This window comes from Planococcus citri, chromosome 3, assembly GCF_950023065.1.
Source record: "Planococcus citri chromosome 3, ihPlaCitr1.1, whole genome shotgun sequence".
Taxonomy (NCBI): Eukaryota; Metazoa; Arthropoda; class Insecta; order Hemiptera; family Pseudococcidae; genus Planococcus; species Planococcus citri.
In genome coordinates this window covers 82,044,874-82,063,288 of record NC_088679.1, presented here as the reverse complement: position 1 = coordinate 82,063,288, position 18,415 = coordinate 82,044,874, and the positions used below count along the sequence as shown (strand labels likewise).

At 33.8% G+C, this 18,415-nt stretch overlaps 4 protein-coding genes across 6 annotated transcripts; 1 reads left to right on the top strand and 3 right to left on the bottom strand.

The window, feature by feature from the left end:
• Positions 1 to 338: 338 nt before the first annotated feature.
• Positions 339 to 3,427, bottom strand: LOC135839836 (protein lifeguard 1-like). Of its 2 annotated transcripts, none has more exons than XM_065356056.1 (5): positions 3,192 to 3,427; positions 2,606 to 2,700; positions 1,805 to 2,081; positions 1,387 to 1,657; positions 339 to 1,295 (listed from the first exon to the last, which is right to left on the bottom strand). In XM_065356056.1, exons 2-5 carry the CDS (start codon positions 2,643 to 2,645, stop codon positions 930 to 932), a joined length of 954 nt encoding a protein of 317 aa, XP_065212128.1. In that variant the 5' UTR covers positions 2,646 to 2,700; positions 3,192 to 3,427; the 3' UTR covers positions 339 to 929. The 2 variants fall into 2 exon arrangements, with proteins under 2 accessions (XP_065212128.1, XP_065212127.1); XM_065356055.1 differs by having other exon boundaries at positions 2,606 to 2,684.
• Positions 3,428 to 6,287: 2,860 nt separating this feature from the next.
• Positions 6,288 to 12,535, bottom strand: LOC135839829 (leukocyte receptor cluster member 8 homolog). The gene is made up of 15 exons (XM_065356046.1): positions 12,349 to 12,535; positions 11,976 to 12,068; positions 11,711 to 11,793; positions 11,560 to 11,614; positions 11,313 to 11,373; positions 11,050 to 11,220; positions 10,580 to 10,976; positions 10,366 to 10,509; positions 10,038 to 10,280; positions 9,874 to 9,951; positions 9,527 to 9,788; positions 9,158 to 9,292; positions 8,870 to 9,074; positions 8,573 to 8,780; positions 6,288 to 8,275 (listed from the first exon to the last, which is right to left on the bottom strand). The coding sequence occupies exons 3-15, from the start codon at positions 11,791 to 11,793 to the stop codon at positions 8,095 to 8,097; spliced, it is 2,223 nt and encodes a 740-aa protein (XP_065212118.1). The 5' UTR covers positions 11,976 to 12,068; positions 12,349 to 12,535; the 3' UTR covers positions 6,288 to 8,094.
• Positions 12,536 to 12,847: 312 nt separating this feature from the next.
• On the top strand, positions 12,848 to 16,256 carry Rab10 (RAS oncogene family member Rab10). The gene is made up of 5 exons (XM_065356059.1): positions 12,848 to 13,162; positions 13,384 to 13,444; positions 13,531 to 13,669; positions 13,840 to 13,929; positions 14,056 to 16,256. The coding sequence occupies exons 1-5, from the start codon at positions 13,036 to 13,038 to the stop codon at positions 14,239 to 14,241; spliced, it is 603 nt and encodes a 200-aa protein (XP_065212131.1). The 5' UTR covers positions 12,848 to 13,035; the 3' UTR covers positions 14,242 to 16,256.
• On the bottom strand, positions 14,390 to 18,309 carry tilB (touch insensitive larva B). 2 transcript variants are annotated; one of them, XM_065356054.1, is made up of 8 exons: positions 18,007 to 18,309; positions 17,744 to 17,911; positions 17,453 to 17,627; positions 17,203 to 17,381; positions 17,027 to 17,102; positions 16,688 to 16,918; positions 16,416 to 16,581; positions 14,390 to 16,335 (listed from the first exon to the last, which is right to left on the bottom strand). In XM_065356054.1, exons 1-8 carry the CDS (start codon positions 18,014 to 18,016, stop codon positions 16,294 to 16,296), a joined length of 1,047 nt encoding a protein of 348 aa, XP_065212126.1. In that variant the 5' UTR covers positions 18,017 to 18,309; the 3' UTR covers positions 14,390 to 16,293. The 2 variants fall into 2 exon arrangements, with proteins under 2 accessions (XP_065212126.1, XP_065212125.1); XM_065356053.1 differs by having other exon boundaries at positions 14,390 to 16,581.
• Between the last annotated feature and the right edge of the window lie 106 nt (positions 18,310 to 18,415).

Below are 18,415 nucleotides of genomic sequence, written 5' to 3'. Positions count from 1 at the left end.
TTGCGACGAATAGAGGAGATTGCACCCGGTATTGACGTACATTAATTAGTCATAATGGAAAACGGAAAGGTAGTTGCTTAGTACTTACCACTGGTATTACGAAAAATGAATAAAAGTACTTACATACATTGTTACCAATTTTCATAACGAACGATAAACAGATTACATAACGAAGAACAAACTAAATGATAGAAAAAACACATAACGCTATCGAAAATTCATTCACTTGTGTTCATCATTACTTCACAAAATAAATGATATTGACTTCAACTCGCCGAATGTTTTCACACTGAAGTACAGGCACACAAGTTCATAATGAACAAGAACAACTACCAAACGAAAAGAATAGATACATATAATTACAAATTATTCATCATTTTAAAGAATGTAACATCTTGATGCACACATATTCAAACGCGTACAGGTACATTAAATTCAAATCATCCTCATCATATTTAGGTAGACTTATGGAAATTTAAAATAAACCAAATTTTGCGAATAACAATAATTATCATTATAGGTAGGTATTACTTTTAGTGAAGTAAAAACATTCGAATAAATATCCTAAGATTATTTTCACTACGAGACTAGAGATAAGAGAACAAAATATACACGCAATATAACTATCTCCTAGCATAAGATTGATTATAACAGGAATAAGAAAGTCTTTTCGATTCATGCATGGTAAGAAAAATAGAAAATGGCAACTTGAAAATAGGAATGTGTACGGAAAATGAAAGCCAACTAAATTTCTATAATAATTACAATAAACAATCGAGTAAACAAAATAACCTTGGAAAAAGTTAAAATACAAAGTAAAAATTCGACGTTACAGAAAAACAAATTAAAAAAAATTACTTCACCGGTGTTGCAATATGAATTTAAATTTAGGAAAACAAAATTTCATTATAATTTAAAACCAAACAAAATCAATCTTTCGAAATCTCATTAATGATTTGCAATATGTAGAGGAAAATGTTAACAATATCCAAGTAAATCGCTAAAGCAGCGAATACGTAATCTTCGGGCGACAGAGAATATTTATGGTTGCCGCCGATCATCATTTGAGTGTCGTAAATTAAATACAATGAGAATATAAATGCTCCCGCACTCGCGTATAAAATGCGTATCGGTTTGATAGCCGGAACGAACATCAAAATTATACCGGCTACCATTAATATGATGACCAATATGAGTAAAACTCCTCCCATCGCGGTGAAGTCCACTTTTGTTTGAAACGCAAACGCAGTAAGGGAGAAACATATCAAAGCGGTGATTCCGACAGCCAACAAAACCTGAAATCGAATAAAAAATAATTTTTCAATCACTTCTCTTCGACTGCGTGTGTAATTAGATTTACCAGCTAAGAGGAGATCGATAGATTACCTGCTGAACTCCAAATTTAGATGAGGTGACTCCCAACAAAAAACCTTCGGCTATAGTGAATACAAACAGAAAGATATAGTTGGTCGGAGTAGTTCGAGCTACGGATTCGCAACAAGTTAATGCTAACAAAGTGACAATTGTAACACCCAAGGCAATCCATATCATATATGAATTCCTAGCGACGAATTGTTGACTACCAGAACTCGAAACGAACAACAAGATGAAGAATCCAGTAACCGCCAACTGCGCCGTTAGAATAGCGTACACTTTACTGTAATCATAAAAATCGAGAAATTCTCGTTAAAATCTCATAGAGAATTTACCAAATGTGACCCACGCGCAGGAGATGTCACGAGAAATTTGAAAATAACAGCCACAAAAACCAATACATACAATAATAAATAATGACATAAATTACCGTATAAATGCCATTCTGATGGTCTTATCCGAAAAAGCGAAACCACCAGCGGCATTATTGCCGGCGGTTTCAGGAGTACCATAGCTGTAATTGGGCATGTTGCCAGCGGGATAAGATTGTCCTGGATACGGCGCTTGACCCGGGTATGGAGCTTGTCCGGGATATGGTGCTTGGCCTGGATAGGGCGCTTGACCTGGGTATGGAGCTTGTCCTGGGTACGGTGCTTGTCCTGGATATGGTTGTCCACCAGGGTAGAAACCGGGAGGAGGTGGGCCACCTACAAAATATCAATTTTTGCGTTAGCGAAACAGTACCTATTTGTTGAAATATTACTCTACTTGACACGAACTATCAACACTCCGCCAACATCCAACAACACTGGATTAAAAACGAAAGCTAGGTAATCAGTAAAAATGAAATAAGTACTATTTTCATAACTGACGCGCATATTTCCCTTATCTCATAATTTTTTTTTCAACGATATGATATTAATAACCTAATCATACCAATACGCGAATTACTCATACTCGTAATGTAGATAATATTACAGCGAGTAATCGAACTACATGCCATAACATACTACCCACTTCTACACATAAGAAGCAATAAACACCGTGTAAAAAATACAGGTATCCATACATGCATACAAGAAACAGAAACGGCGACAGCGATACAAATAATGCGAAAAATAATACTCGTAGAACGTTAGCATACAACGCGATAGAAAATAAAATATGAAAGATCACGAAAAAGAAAAATTAAAATCTAGCGTATGATATACTAATTAATTTTAATAAGAACCTTGTTGAGGATATGGATTTCCTGATTGCTGCCAAGCCATGATGAAACTCACGTCATCAAATAACACCGAAAAATTTCTCTACAACAGAAATTAACTACATAGATTAGAAAAAAAAAATTGGAACCGTAATATTCGAAACGGTGATGTCGCCATGAGACGAAATCAACTAACAAAATAGGATTTTTACAAGTCAAAATGTTCGGTCATTTTCATGAAACATTCATGATCATGTACTATATTATTTAGTAACGCAACAGTCCATTCTTTTTTTAGGAAAGTTTCAACGGTCATTTGTAAGTTGTAGTTAGGCCTTTGAAGAGACGAGACCCATGTTGGTATCAAAATCTTTCATAAATTTCAAAACCGTCTCTTCGGATCAAACAAAATTCCATTTTTGGACCACAATCAACATATGTATGAATTTGTAGGTACGGTTATGAATAATTTTTCTAGTCGATGATATTGGAAGAGGTATTGCAACATCAATTGAAACACAATACCCAACGTATTTTTACACGATCATACGAACGTCTCGTCTATCAAATTTAATGCAATATACGACAGAATTACACATAATCTACATACTTGTTAGTTGCTAAGGAATCGTCCAAAATTCCGAATGATCTGACAATTTTCACACGAAATCTGAAGGTCGAATAACTTCTATATTGAATTTCACTTCGAAAATTTCTACTTTCCGGTATCAAAACAAACAACGATGAACTCAGAAGAATCGCGCAAGTATCCCTGTCTCTACTGTTTTACACACAGAACCACAGAAGTCATCATAGAACGTCGCAGTCCGCCATTGCGCCACTATTTACGTCATCCGATTCCTCCTTTCGAGAATTCTCGATCTAGGCGTCGACTACAAGAGTACGTAAATACTGAATAAGTCAAAGTCTTCAAGTCTCTAACCTTGCCGCTGTGAAGTGCTGTAGTAGGTAGTACCAAAGCAATTGCTCAGTGCTCATACTAGACGTTAAAGTGCACTAGTTTTTTTTTCCGGTGCAAAAACTCGGAAGTCTTCGGGTACAGTCGGAAGTACTTCGTTCGACTTGTTCTATTTCTCTGGGTCGTGCTAGATTCACCGACTCCCAGTCCAAAAGAGTCGATTCATGATTCTCATTCTTTTCATGACTCTTCAATCCCGCTCACTCTCTCAACGTCTTTCGCTTGATAAGTTGATTGATAAATGATGATTGATTAATTAATTATACTTTACCAGCACTAATATCAATTTTATTGGGTGTTACTAGTGTTTTTACTTTTTATTGAATGAATTTGTATCATTATTTCTATTCAAAATTCCTTCATTGGTCGATTTTGAAAAAACTATAACTGTTATAAACACTAAACAGGGCTCGGATTTTTTCCCCGCAAAATTAGTGGGACTGGCATAATTTTTTCGTCCCATATTGATTTTCTTTGTAAAACAATACCCATATCGTTGGAGAATAAATATTTTTACGTTTTAGGGCATATTTTGGCATTTTTTAGGGAATATTTCAGCGTCTATTTAGGGTTTTTTAGGGAAAAAATATTTGAGCTCTGATTATAAAATAGTTGTTCTTGTTCCTGGAAATAATTTCCAGAAGTTCCAACAATTACCTAATTCAACGAAATGGTAAATGGGTTTCAGTTTTCAACTCCAAACTCGTAATTCATGATTGTAGGAAAGATTATTGATTATTCAGCTATAGATTAAATTTTAAAATTTTCAGTTTTGTACCAAGACGTAAGTCGAATTTGTTGGAGCTCGAAATTGATTCCATTTTTTGGGAATCCGTTCAAAGTTTTGAAGTTGGATTGGTTTTTCTTTCAAAATTAAAAATAAAATTTCTCTTTAAATTGATCATAATTTTCTTTTCAAAAACAATTAAATTAAAATTGAATTAATTATACAGTGGTGTAGGAAGTTGGTATGGGACACAAATGACACAATGACAGAACTTGGAAAATTTTTCATTCAAAATATAAATATGAAACCGAATGAGTGAAAACTGACTGAAGTGAAAAGTGATGATTTGATGAACGACTGACTGATTCATTTCAAGTTTGGACTGGGAGTCGGTGAATCCAGCACGACCCTATTTCTCTAGTGTGATAACTGATAACTCTCAAGTCTCGAACTCTGTTCTGCTTCGTAATAAAGGACGTAAAGGTGAAAAAATGAAAATATAAAATACCATTACGTACTACATACATTAATAATTACTTATTCAGCATTTTCCATAATATTAACCGTTAGATGGGTCAATTATCATCATTTCAAGGTGGTTTTTAATTTTAATAAAGTCAAGCCTGATAGTGTTGATACATATCGTTCATGAACTGTACACTCTTCACGAAACATATGTACCTACGCAAATTTGGAATATATGAGTTGAAAAACAATTGTCGAAAGCTCGGAAATAAGTAATAATCTTGTTTACTGTTTTTTCATATTTTCTTTCTCAGTTCGCGGTGATTTTGTCAATAATCTTCGCCTCTACAGTGATGTGATAGTGGTTTTTCAATCAATGCAACATCAACTATCAAGTCAGTTCATATGAACATCATTAGTATTATGCTTTAGTTGTGGAAAAAAGAATAAATACTCAACATCAAAAATTTGAATTTGAGAAGATGAGAACTGGAAAGAAAAGAACGGAAAGATGACGATGAAAAGATAAATACAAGTTGAACGAAGTACCTCCGACAATACCCGACGGCTTCCGAGTTTTTGCACCGGAAAAAAAAACTAGTGCACTTTAACGTCTAGTAATGCAACTAACTTCAACTTTACTTACTCATCAGTCGTTATTACTCATTACAAACAATTAACAAACTCAAATCTGAGGTGAAAAATAGTACAAATTCAAATTTCCGAGACCCGAGACTTCACTTCACTGACTTCAGTGCTTCAGAAGTTCAGAGAATTTGTTGTATCAGACTGGGAGTCTGGGACGACGTATTTTCATTTCAAATTCAAATTGCAGTTAGGCTACCACAGAAGTGTGTTTCGATTTCTCCTAACTTTTCAAGTACTATAGTCTATCTCTATAGTGAAAGATTTCAAACTTCAATATTGATTATTGATATTGAGGAAGCGATTAATAATTATTACACATGTTTGGTGTAGAAGTCGCCTTTCGGTCTGATTACAAATTAGGAATTATTACATTACCATTTTACTAAACACGAATGAGTCATCATCAACTCATATGCTTGAACTTCGGAACGAAAGTCCTGTTATTAGTACATTAATAGTCATCCTCATTTCTCGTAGCTTTGCCATACCACGGAAAATTAAAAAACTGAATTTACCTGAAGCGAGAAAAAAACTGTAAAAAATAACTACGTTTTTCACTTTTTCTTTCCTTCTCGAGATGTCTCATGGAAGGTCCCAGTTTTCTTACTATCTCTTCGAGCCCATAACACGATACCTAGTTAGCTACCTTCCTACAAGCATTCACACATGTACAAAATTCATTTTGGTATTTTCATGGCAAGTTTTTTCAAACGCTACCTCGCCGCAATCATCGAAGGTCAATCTAAAATTCACAAGACAAAAATTGAAGTCCGAAGTTTGAAATATTACAGATCCCATTTACCAATCAAATATTGGAATTTACAACTAACAACCAATCAATTTTTTATTAATCCTAAAAAAAGTAATCAAATGATCAAAAACCTCAGTTCGCGATAATTAAGTAATGTATTTTAAAATTTCGTACATAAATTCTAAAATAAATAAAAAAAAAATAATACACATTAATAATACAATATTCACAGCGTAAGTTTAAAAGAGTCCGATAAGACCCCAAAAAACTCAACTCGAGCCAAATTCCTAAAATCCGAAGATTCATTGAGCAAATCGATTACTCACACGCTGAAAAGTGAAAAAACATGTTAAACGCCATAAATAAAAACTACAAGAGTAATAATATTCAACAAGACACACAACTACTTCGAACCATCTAGGTAAACTAATAATTGAAACGCTTACAATAACCGAAATATAACGATACGCTCTATTGTTGATAGGCATTTCGAATAGGAGGAAAAACGAAAAAAATTGACATCGCGATGGCATATTTATGCCAAATGGAAACATAGGAAAAGAAATTATCTTGCTTTGAAATGTCTTCGTTCAACAATTTGACCACGTAATATAAAAAAAAAGAACCGCGCAGGCGATTTCAACGCCGTTATAGTGTCTTTCTTACATTACGTGAAGACGTATAGACTTTAGAGAAAATTAATTAAACCATAAATATCAGTTAAAAAATGTTGAAGCGTCTTAACCGTACGAATAGAAGTGGTTACATAAATATAATACGCGAATAAAATAAAATTTCAACAAGTTGATAAATAATCACGATAGGTTGCAAGTTTGACCGATCTATCACAGAGTAACTGGTTGCAAATTTCCGATGCAACGGAACGGCAAAAAATTGAATATCAGTTTTCTTCGAATGAAAATGCAACATCACGACTCTGGGTATTCTTAATGAACTGTCGACTTCATGTCGGATTATAGTTGATGTTGATCTTCTTCTTGATTGTACATCGTGGAATGAATTATTCTCCAAATTCGTAAGATAGTATTCGAAATACAGTTAGAAATAACACCGGTAGGTATTTTAAAATGTTTGTACATTTGATAAATTACACTCGCAACGTATTCAGGCAAAGATATTGAAATAAAATGATACGAAACATGAGACATCTCAAGATATAAGAAAGTGAAATCTTTTGGGCCTAAACGATCGCATTTAAGGTAAATAGGGAATTTCAGAGAGAGTGTAAGAGATCACAAAGGAGATAATGCAACCGACAACTTCGTAGAAGCAACGTTGTCTCTTTCATCGTGTATAAAATGGTGATATATTTCTGTCTTTCTTCATCGTGGACCATGTCATGTAAATATATTTCTGTCTTTCTTCATCGTGGATCATGTCATGTAAATCTTCCGTAATCTGAACTTTTTTTTGTTTTTTTTTTTTACGAAGCAACCGACATTACGATGATGTTCTCAACCAACGAATCCATCAAACGACATTATCGTTTTCTATGTAATATTTCTTGTTAAATATTTCTGTACTCTTCATTTTTCCCAGGTCCAGAAGAGAAATTCTCGTTGAACTTATTCTTCATCAAGCAACGTTCATTCGACTTCAGCTGCCGTTTTCTTTAGTGCGGCTGTCTTTTCAATTCATCTATTCGCGCACTCGAAGTTCCCGAATTTTTCACGCATACACAGACGTTCGCGTTCGCCGATGGTGACAACTGGAATGGAAATTTTTCACGTTTCTCACATATGCGAATCATAGCGGTTCATGTTGAATGAATTGACGGCAGGAAATTTCCTCGAATGACACCTCAACTGAGGTACATATTTCGCACAATAAATTTTATTCCGTTATTTCCGAGGATCTTATTTCTTTAAAAGATTTTTCGCATAGATTCTTCGTCGTTGAAATATTATTCGCTGCTATCTGGTTCACTGAGCTGGACGAGTTGTGGCTGCGGGTAATTTGGTTGAACTCGCTTTACAATCGATTTTTGACAATTCGTCGTCCGAGAAGATGACATCCATTTCTTTTAAAAATGCCGCGCATTGCGTATCACTTTCAAACCCCAAAATATCCTTTATATACGATACCGGTAAATAGGGACGATAACTACAATAACAGAGATCAAATTCGTTAAAACCCTGGCAATCCTAAAGATAATCAAATGCTGAAACTCAAAACAGAACATTATTACATTGTTAAGATTACGATTCGTTGACTAAAAAACACACAACAGTTCGGAGAATGAGTTTTTTCCTTTTTGTAATTATCTTAATTCTGCACAAAAAATTCGCTTACCTGTGGATCGATATGACTGACAGTGCTTCTTTTACATAAGAAAATGCATGCAAACGAGGGGGGGAGGAATACAAATATTATACTTGCCAAAATACCGTAAATACGTACGCTTTTATCATCGTAGTAACTGCTGATTTTCTGATTCTGGGTACAAATAAATCGATTAAATAACTAGCCATCCTAGGGGCTTGTTTATACAGTTTGAAAAATAATTTATAGTTGTTTGCGGTACAAGCAGACGATAATTTTAAGGCAAATGAAACGCATGCGTCGTCTCTTTCGTCATTTCTCAACTCAACAATAGTTTTGATAAGATCTGAAACACAAGCGCATGTGAGAATTACCATAAACAAACCAACTTGAAAAAATGAACGAGGCGAGAAATGAAAAAAATTAAATGTTTACCTGTCGTATCTTTGGTGAAGATGTAATACAAAATTCTATAGCAAGTGAACTCGTACGAATTATTCGCACTTTCTTCAACTTCAGCATAGAGTAATTTTAGTTGAGACTGACATTGATTAAATTCGTAATGATCGCCTTTTTCTAAAGCGATACGAGCATGCGTTTCATATACGTCTACGGTCAACCTATCTCTGATTCCCTGCACCTGAAACAAGATGAATAGTAAAATAGTAAAATAGTAAAAGGGAAAATAACACGCAACTCCGGTACTTTCCACAATAATCTTACTGTCAGATCCTGCCTAATTGATTTGAGTTGTTCGCAAGCGTAATGGTAATCTTGAGTGGCTTGCCACCTTTCTTTGACTCTTGCCAACGACTGAGAGAGAACTTCCGGTGGTCTGATCGATGACGCTTCTAATGCCTGAAATCATTCACGCACATAAAACACCATTATGACAATTCTAACATCAACACTAAGCTGGCTCTTTTTATGCCATTTTGAAGACTGCTACATAAAACCCGATAAAAGTGCATATATGATTATTATTCTATACTAATTTCAATCACCCGGTTGTAAAATTTATTTTCAAATAAAGTAAAATTAGAAGGCAACTAAAATTAATATTTTAATAGAAATAAAATATATTTTACTCACCGAGGTTAGCCTTAAATATTGTTTCTCGATATCTTGACATGTTCCTACGATATGCTCTGCGGTGGAATCGGGAGTTCTGTCTTCGTTGATACTTAAGGTGGAATTCCACACCAAAGATAACGATTTGACAGAATTCGAGTTTCTACCATCATCTGATTCTTTACTACCTAAACTGAACCGAGCAGCTCTCTTATCCATCGTTGCTTTATCCACAGCTAGCCCGTTAGGATTTTCATTCACATTGAGGGAAAACTTCTTCGGTCTAAAAACAACACGGTTTCATAGTTCATAAAATAGTCGAAGTTGCTATCGGTATTAATGTACATAGTACGAATTCGAAGACTTACTTCTTCTTATTTCTACCATTATTATCATCATCGGAGTTCTTAATAGGGATATAATCTTCAGACGAGGAGTCTTCAGGTCTATGAATACAAAAAGTAAAAATTACGCATTGCTCTTGAAAGATAAAATTACACAACAACAACCGTAATAAAATACATAAACATACCTTCGCTTCTGCTTTCTGTTCCAACTAGTTTCATTTGAATTGGATTTTTTTGAATATTTAGAAGGCGAATCGTCATTACTATCATTTTGATAACCTTGATGAGAATTTGGTAAATATTTGTGATACGGATTGTTACGGGGCTTCTTTTCAGACGACGACCTGGTAAAAATGTTACGGCCACCTTTGTAAACGCCTTGTTTACAGACCGGAGTTTGTGGCAAGGTGGACAATTCGCTTTCCAATCTGCGAACAAAAATCGTAATCAATTCGGAGATCTGTATCTACTCTCAAGTTACTAACTGCCAAGGGCATTAAAAATAATACTAACAAAGGCATCGGCTCGTTATCCCAATCTTTTACCCACAACAGTTCACTACTGGCTGCCTGTAAAATTTTGTTCTTCAATTTGTTACCTATCTGATCTTTCTCTTCATTGGTTTTGCATTTACTATAACATCTATTCACGTACTCGCTAAAAGTCGAGGGGAAAAAAGAAATGTAACACCAGAAGAATAAAATATCTCGCAGGAGAAAAAACTTACGTCAACGATTGAGGCCATTCCTTCATATCCATAGTCGATTTCACCTTATCGATTTTAGCGAAAGAGTCGTTGTCTACGTTCGTGTCAGCATCGCTGTTTTGATTTTCCAGTTCACTACCTTTGTCACTTACATCTTTAGGTACAGGAGGAAGAGGAACGGGAGGAATAGGAATATACTGGAAATTATTAGAAGATTGAGAAGGCTGAGGTAATGGAACTTGATACAAATCCAACGATGCGATTGACTTGTCAACTTTCATCGATTCCGCTTGCAATTTTTTCATCATTTTATTTTTCTTCTTCTTTTTCTGTTTAGCAGTCAATGTCATAAAAGCGTTCATTGGTTTGGGTGGGCTAATGATCGCGTTCTTGCCAGCAATATTAAATTTGACCGGATCTACAAAAATCAAACGTTTTCAACGGGATAATAATACGACAGCGAAAGAGACACTAAAAAGTAGAATAATTACTCGTTTTAGGTGTTAGAGAGATTTCTGGAGGTGGAGGAAGTTTGGGAGGAGATCCCGGTGGCAACGGTGGTAAGTCTTCCTTCATATCTATGGCACAGTTTTCGTTTAATTTCTTCTCATCATTCTCCGTTTTAGCGTCTTTCTCTTCGGGTTTATCGCCACCTAGTTTTCCTGAAAATTTGCAACATGAATAATGTTTCGTAAGTTGTTAACGGTGAAACGTGATAAGCAGATAATGCACTATTATTGAAACAAAAGCTTACCTCCGGGTAAAAAATTCTGCATGTATTGTTGTTGTTGTTGCATCAATGTATTCTGATACATCTGTAAAAAAAAAACTTCATTGTCATTCCTTAATATCATTCCTCTTTCTCTCTCACAGTCCATTAGTTAATCATAAGTCCATTCACTATCAATTTGTTTTAGGCCGTAACCAATGAAGCATCAAGACAAATTATGCGTTAATCTAACTGTAAATCACATTACAACAATAAAATGATAACAACTTACCGCAGCATAAGCGTTTTGGTAGTACTGCATATTGACATGCCCTTGAGCATTGTACCTAAATAAAAATGTTCCCATGTCATCATTAAAATTCGACACAAAATAAAGCTAAAACGTATTTAAGCGTGATTCAAGTAAGCAATTTGATCCTTACCCCATTGTTGAATACATCGGATAAAAAGGATAACTCCATGTTGAATTCCACTGATTAACGGCTGGTTGATTTTTATCTGACATCTGTTGGGAGTAAACGTTAATAGAAAACATTAATAAATATCATTCCAAAATGAAAAATTCCATCGATACAAAACGATATTTCAATACACCATTTATAGTGCCGTTATTTCAAACGACCTAATTACAACAATGGTCAGCGATTGACTACACATTTAAATAAAAAACGGTAACAATGAACTTACTTTTTAAATATTTCTCAAGTATGCATACGATAAAGCAAAGAAAACGGCACCTCGTCAATTCCTTAAAGCATTAGGATGGAGCACAACACGTCACTGAAACAAGAAGTCATGAATGAAAGGTATCCTAGATGGCTTATTAGTTTTCACGTCAATGATGGCAACAAAGTCGAATTTTTAAAAAAAATGTTTCCTCATCGAATTAATTAAATTGCTGTATTCCTCCAGCGATACAGTTATACTGAGCAAATCCATAAACTACAGATTGCAAATTTCTGCGCGTAAACGCAAAACGAGAATGAGATTGTATGATGAACACATCAACGTGAGTCGCATATAACTAGATCAGGAATAAATACGCAATTTTCTTTCTTACTTTGTTTGTAATGGATAACGATTGATGATGATGATCATAAATGAAATAATTTACACAAAATTACGCACAAGTCGCACGACACAATTTTTCTTCATCAAAAGAAATCACAAAGTTAAGGGGCCTTTGGGGCATGCGATTGCGAAAGTTCTTTCTGTTTCTGACATCTAAAACTGAAAGTTCAGTGTTGAGATTGGAAAAAAATTGGATGGGATGGGAGGGAGGAAAGCTGGAGGACGTCATCATCATGTTTTCAGTAGAAAACCATAAACGTGAGCACTGATGAGCACAGATACACTTTCGTTCCGGATGACGGCGGGTGTCCGGGCAGTAAGGGCACGCAATAGCTCGTAACCATACCGGAATCATGTCCTCTTGGTTCTCATTTCTCATTGGACCAATTTTCTCCTCAATTTTCGTGAGCAATATCACCTAAACTGTGATTGGTTGTAATAAAAAAGAAAAAGCATAACGAATTGAGATTTACCCATGTACCCGTGTGTTAGCGAATGACAATGACCGATAGTCCGATATCGGAATTATTTGTATAGATTTTATTTTTTCGTAATAAGTTTATGATCAACTTACTCGAAAGCAGTTGATGATAAAAACTGAAATAATTACGGTTAAATGTCAAGTATTTAGTTTCCATCCATATTTTATTTGTAAGTAAATTTAACGTACTAAAATATGGCTAAAAAAACTTACGATTTATTGTTCAAATTACTCTTAATTGGAGACTCGGGTGTTGGAAAAACCAGCATATTATTCAGATTTTCTGACGATGCTTTTACGACTACGTTCATTTCAACTATAGGTAAGCATTTTCACTTCATTACAATGACAATTCATTCTGAATATGCTGTTTCGTGTAATACTTGATACCTCGAATCACATTCGATCTTCGACGTGTTTGAGTATGATTCTGCTATGAGCAATATGGTTTGTTACACGGTATAGATCTGTGTGTTGAAAGACAAAGTTGAATCTTTGAAATAATAATGAAGTATATATGTTAATTCGTTTCTCTCATTGCAGGTATCGATTTCAAAATAAAAACAGTCGAATTAAGAGGCAAAAAAATCAAGCTACAAATATGGTATGTTTTTGTTACGTATGCCATTTCAAAACGAAAGCGGACTTACAGCGTAGTATTTTTCCAACATCATATGTTTCGTGTTACAGGGATACAGCAGGTCAAGAACGTTTCCACACTATTACAACTTCGTACTACAGAGGTGCTATGGGCATATTATTAGTGTACGATATAACAAATGAGAAGAGTTTTGAGAATATAGTGAAATGGCTTAGAAATATTGATGAGGTTAGTTTTTTTTCTCTTTACTCAGAATACGTTTTGTTCCAATCATTGTTCGAAAGTGTTCGAAAAGTGGAAGGTAACAGTTAGTGTTTCAAATCAGTCATGCTCATCCATCTGTGGAATTGTTACCATTTACCTATTATATTAAAACTTTCTTTGTGTATTTTTTGTAGCATGCTAATGAAGACGTAGAGAAAATGATATTAGGAAATAAATGTGATATGGAATCAAAAAGGGCTGTGAGCAAGGAGAAAGGCGAAGCGGTAAGTGTTTTATTCTCGTGCTATTTTATCTAATTGAATTGTTCGTTTATAAACGATAATTACAGTTGATAAATTTTTACGTATTTTTATCAAATTATGAACTAATTATTTGCTTCGTTGTGACAGATTGCACGAGAACATGGTATTCGATTCATGGAAACGTCGGCTCGATGTAACACGAACATTAATGATGCATTTATGGAATTGACTTCGTCCATTTTAAATAAAACTACAGGTAGAGATCCCACCGAAGCTCCGGACAGGGTTACCATAGACAGGCGTAATGAGAAAACCACAAATAGGTGCTGTTAACCGGTTATGTATTTGTCGTCGATACTTTTAAGGTCTTTCAAAACGCTTTTCTATTTTACCAATATCCTCATTTTATTTTTCGTCTCGCCCAAATTTTTATCGAATATTTACGAACGAATATTTTTTCTGTGATGGCTGGTAATGTTCACGTTTTAACGCATAAATATAATGGGATAGGCTATTATACATAAAATTCGCTGATTATTATGATTTTTTTTTTTCGATTTAGCGCCAAGTAAGTCTTACATTGAATGCTTTTTTAGATTTTTTTTCTTATCGATCATAATTTTTACTTGTTTTTCAATCAGTTTTTTTTTTTTCGTTTTTACATGTAGCAGGCAACATTCTACCTGCTTTGTTATTAATTTTTGTACTATTCTTACTTAAAATAAGGAAGTAGTTCTTTTTTTTTCTGAAAACATCACTTTGTAAAGTATTCGTCGTTCATTCTGTATTTCGTATTCTAACCCAGTCGTTTTAATTCACGCGAAATTTTCAGAATAATTTAGTTCATTGGTTTCCAATACATATTTTATTTTAATTTATTTTGCGATAACGTAAAAACGTATAAAAACGAGTCCATTCAAGTATTTTCCTGCTAAACAATGTTCATTACCGATGAATGGAACGTGAGTGTCCGATGTTTTTTCTGTAATGGATTCGCATATTCTTATTTTCATTTAAGCTGTATTGACCGTTGTTTTCTTGCAATAATGAGTTAATAAGTTTGATTTAGTTGAAATTTTTACGTGGTATGAACCCATACTTTACTGTGTCAGTCTTAGACTTGAACTAGAGTAGGATTCGTCTTTGTATAGCACGCATCTGCTTCATTCATTACGCTTCTATTATAAATTCTTTCTACGGTTTTGATTTGGAATGAATATTGAATAGGTAATTGGAGCTCGTTTTTGAGTAATCTGTTTTACTGAACGGAGTTACTTCGCCTGAGACATTATTATTAAAAACTGGTGATCAGTATCATCTGTGTATTCTTAGATTGGTACTTCGAGTTTTAATTGAATTGAACTCTTTTGTCTATGTAATTTTATATGGCCAACGAGACGTAATAAAGGCGGTAGCATAACCACCAGCGATAAATACATTTTCGCGAAACATTTTTTCAGCGTATTTTTTCCCTTGCTCGCGAGATTTATTGGTACATATTAATATTCTTTTTGAACGCTTAGTACTCCGTGTAAATTGTACATTAAACACGCATCCATTTTTCTTTCTTTTTTTCCCCCTCAAACCGAAGTTATGTAAGTGTTGAAATGATGTAAAATCTCGAATAAATGAATTTAAAAGCAATGAAAACATATCAATTCTGTTTGTAGTGTTATTGTAATAATCAATCATGATTGAAACATGTCTTTTAAAAAATCTTTATTCATTAAAATTTATGTCCGAAAAATTTTATATCACGCTGGGTGAGAAAAAAATCTCGACCGTTGAATTGTTTTTATACGATTTTATAAATTTGTATTTTTTTTTAAAAACCGTATTAGCCTAATTTATATATTTTTTAGACAATTTAATATTTTGAAAGGAATTGGGATTTTCGTGACGTGTATTTAATTCAGAGGCTTAGGGACCAAAATATGCGGTGTCGATGAGTTGAAAATCCTATTCACAAATTATTACAAAGGTGGTTGTTGAAAGGTTGTTTATTTTTTGTTAGTAGTATTCCCTGATGTGAAAATTAATTTTATGAAATAATGTTTTTTAATGTTACAAAATTGTAATTATGGTATCGATTTTTAAATCAATAGGATTATCAAGGCCTTTATATTACATTTTGTAGAAATTATCATTTTTCTATTAACATAACTAATGTATATTACATTTTTATTCTACATACGTTCGAAATATTCGCCTTTTTCATTAACATGTGCTGTAAATATTTGTAAAAGCCTTATAAATGCATAGGTTCAATGCATTTTACCAAATAAACTTGTAAATAATCATTCATTATGTAATTCTCAATATACGTATGCAATGGCATGTATCCTTCATGACGATTTTGCTATTCGAATGAGTTTATCGAACTGGTTAGTATTTTTTACTCGAAGCACTGTTCAGAATTTCTTTTTCCTGTATTTAAGTCGTATATTAGTTCGGTACAGCTACTAACATGATAATGAGAGAGTAAGTTTTCTTGAAATCATATTCACTTTTGGCATGGTTATCGTAAGTCTCTTCGAACTTATTCCTCGCTGGGCTTTTGACTGATCTGGGTGTACTTCTTCAGGTAAGACCAATTGTAATACTTTCCCTTTAATAAGTACTCGAACAAACCATGGTTGTACATCTACATCAAGTAAACTAGTGTCTAGATGTCTGTAAATGGTGAAAAAAATACTCTTATGTTCTTCGTTTCGTTGTTAATTATACCTACTCGTACCATGTAACGATGAAAATGATTGTTTAAGTGTGAATTACTTACTTGTACACTTCAACTGTTAGTATAAAATTTTTACGGTCTTCGTCTTCAGTTAGTGTGAAAGGAATTTTAGCTTCATTTACATTCATAGGTAATCCGTCTTTTTTGAATAATTTCACTTCTCGTTTAGGCTTAGAGACACCCAGATCCACTACGTTTTCCTTACTTTTACGACAATGTTGGATCATAGCTAATCGGGTTTCCGGCGTGTTATCGCTCATTTCATTCCAAAAGCTGCGAGGTGTGAATTCGAGAGTATTTGTTAACTTAAATCGTTCAAGTAACTTGTAATTTCTGAAATAAATTAAAGATATTTTTCTTCACAGGTAGGCGAAAACTTACCCAGTGTCATCTGTATAGTCAACATTATTGTCTTCTTTGGAGATGTTCATGTTTCGCTTTTCACTTTTTCTCTTTTCTGGTACAGTATAAAAAATGTTTGTCCATTGATTTACACAAAAAAAACAACAACAAAAATCAGCGTTAAGTAGGTATTAGAAAAGCGAAAATCTGCGTACCTCCGTATTCATCCTGTTGCTCTATTATTCTGAAGTGATTTTCGTGCCTATCCCGATTAGCTATAATTCGATCAGAATGTGAGATTTCTATACCGTCTAGAACCATTAAGTGAGGTAAAGCTGCTATCACATATTCACGATATTTCTCGTACTTGCAACATGGATTTCCCATCAGGTATCTAAAAATGGGAAAACATTGTGTGCATTTTATTCTCGTATACTTGTTACGAAAAGGCAAGTAGGTACTCACAATTCTTTCAAATTACGGTTGTTTTTTAAAGAAATTACACTGGTAAGTTCTCCAACGAAGTTTAAAGTTAAATCTAATTTCTGGAGTGATTCGCACATGTCTAAATTTTCAATCCGTTCTATATTATTTAATGCCAAATTCAGATACTCTAATTTTTTCAATTTGTTCAAATTTTCTGAAATTACGTGTACGAGAAAATTAATTCCTTGCATCTAGCTAGGACGCTGATGAAAAGTTTACCTAATAGTCTTTGGTTGGCCCATGGACCATCATGAGTAAGTACCTACTTACCTATTCTTGAAATGACGTTAGACTGCAAAAATAAAATTTTCAAGTCTTTACACCAATTTTGTAAGTGATCTATTTTTATTATCTGTTGCTGATGTAATGATAATTCTTCCAGAGTTCCAATCTGGCCGTCATTGTGCTCTGCTCTTCTTCTTACTAAATCTTCTGTAACTGTAAGGTTGATGAAAAAGAATCACGATTAGTTAGTTGTTTCAACTGTGATATAATTTCAATTGGGGTGTATTTTAAAAGAATGCTGAACTTACTTGTAGTCATTAGTTTGACAATTTTCTCGTTTTTCAATTTTATTTATGAGGGAGGATTATCAAAATGAAGTAGGTAATTAAGTACAAAATCTTCCGTTGCTATGGTTTTGTTATTTTTTTGCCTAGTCCTAACTATTTCGGAGCGGAGCATTAATTCATTCGCGAATTTCCAACAGAAAGAAATTGAAATAAAATTTGTCAAATCGAAATCAAGAATTTCATTAATTTGAATTTTGAATGAACATTTTGGAATTATTTGGAATTATTAAAATATAAAATAAATTTATGGAGTTGAAACACTGACGTCATTCCGGTAAATAAAAATAAGAAAATCCGCTATTTTGATTGGTTTCTTTTTTATGACGTCATTAGAAATTTTTACAGAAGAGCAACACCACCAAAACTAACA

Bases quoted from the DNA above. Each gene is read 5' to 3' on its own strand.
- LOC135839836 (XM_065356056.1), bottom strand. From the start codon at position 2,645: ATGGCTTGGCAGCAATCAGGAAATCCATATCCTCAACAAG. The intron at 2,082-2,605 runs GTTCTTATTAAA...GATATTTTGTAG, and splicing joins AAATCCATATCCTCAACAAG to GTGGCCCACCTCCTCCCGGT. The intron at 1,296-1,386 runs GTAATCTATCGA...ATTCGATTTCAG, and splicing joins CTAAATTTGGAGTTCAGCAG to GTTTTGTTGGCTGTCGGAAT.
- Rab10 (XM_065356059.1), top strand. From the start codon at position 13,036: ATGGCTAAAAAAACTTACGATTTATTGTTCAAATTACTCTTAATTGGA. The intron at 13,670-13,839 runs GTTAGTTTTTTT...TATTTTTTGTAG, and splicing joins GGCTTAGAAATATTGATGAG to CATGCTAATGAAGACGTAGA. The intron at 13,930-14,055 runs GTAAGTGTTTTA...TCGTTGTGACAG, and splicing joins GCAAGGAGAAAGGCGAAGCG to ATTGCACGAGAACATGGTAT.
- tilB (XM_065356053.1), bottom strand. The intron at 16,919-17,026 runs GTAAGTTTTCGC...CACACCTCGCAG, and splicing joins GACTATACAGATGACACTGG to CTTTTGGAATGAAATGAGCG. The intron at 16,582-16,687 runs GTAAGTAATTCA...CACCATTTACAG, and splicing joins CTAACAGTTGAAGTGTACAA to ACATCTAGACACTAGTTTAC.
- LOC135839829 (XM_065356046.1), bottom strand. From the start codon at position 11,793: ATGTCAGATAAAAATCAACCAGCCGTTAATCAGTGGAATTCAACATGG. The intron at 10,281-10,365 runs GTTAGTATTATT...TTTTGTTCGCAG, and splicing joins GATAACGAGCCGATGCCTTT to ATTGGAAAGCGAATTGTCCA. The intron at 9,789-9,873 runs GTAAGTCTTCGA...TGTTGTTTTTAG, and splicing joins AATGGTAGAAATAAGAAGAA to ACCGAAGAAGTTTTCCCTCA.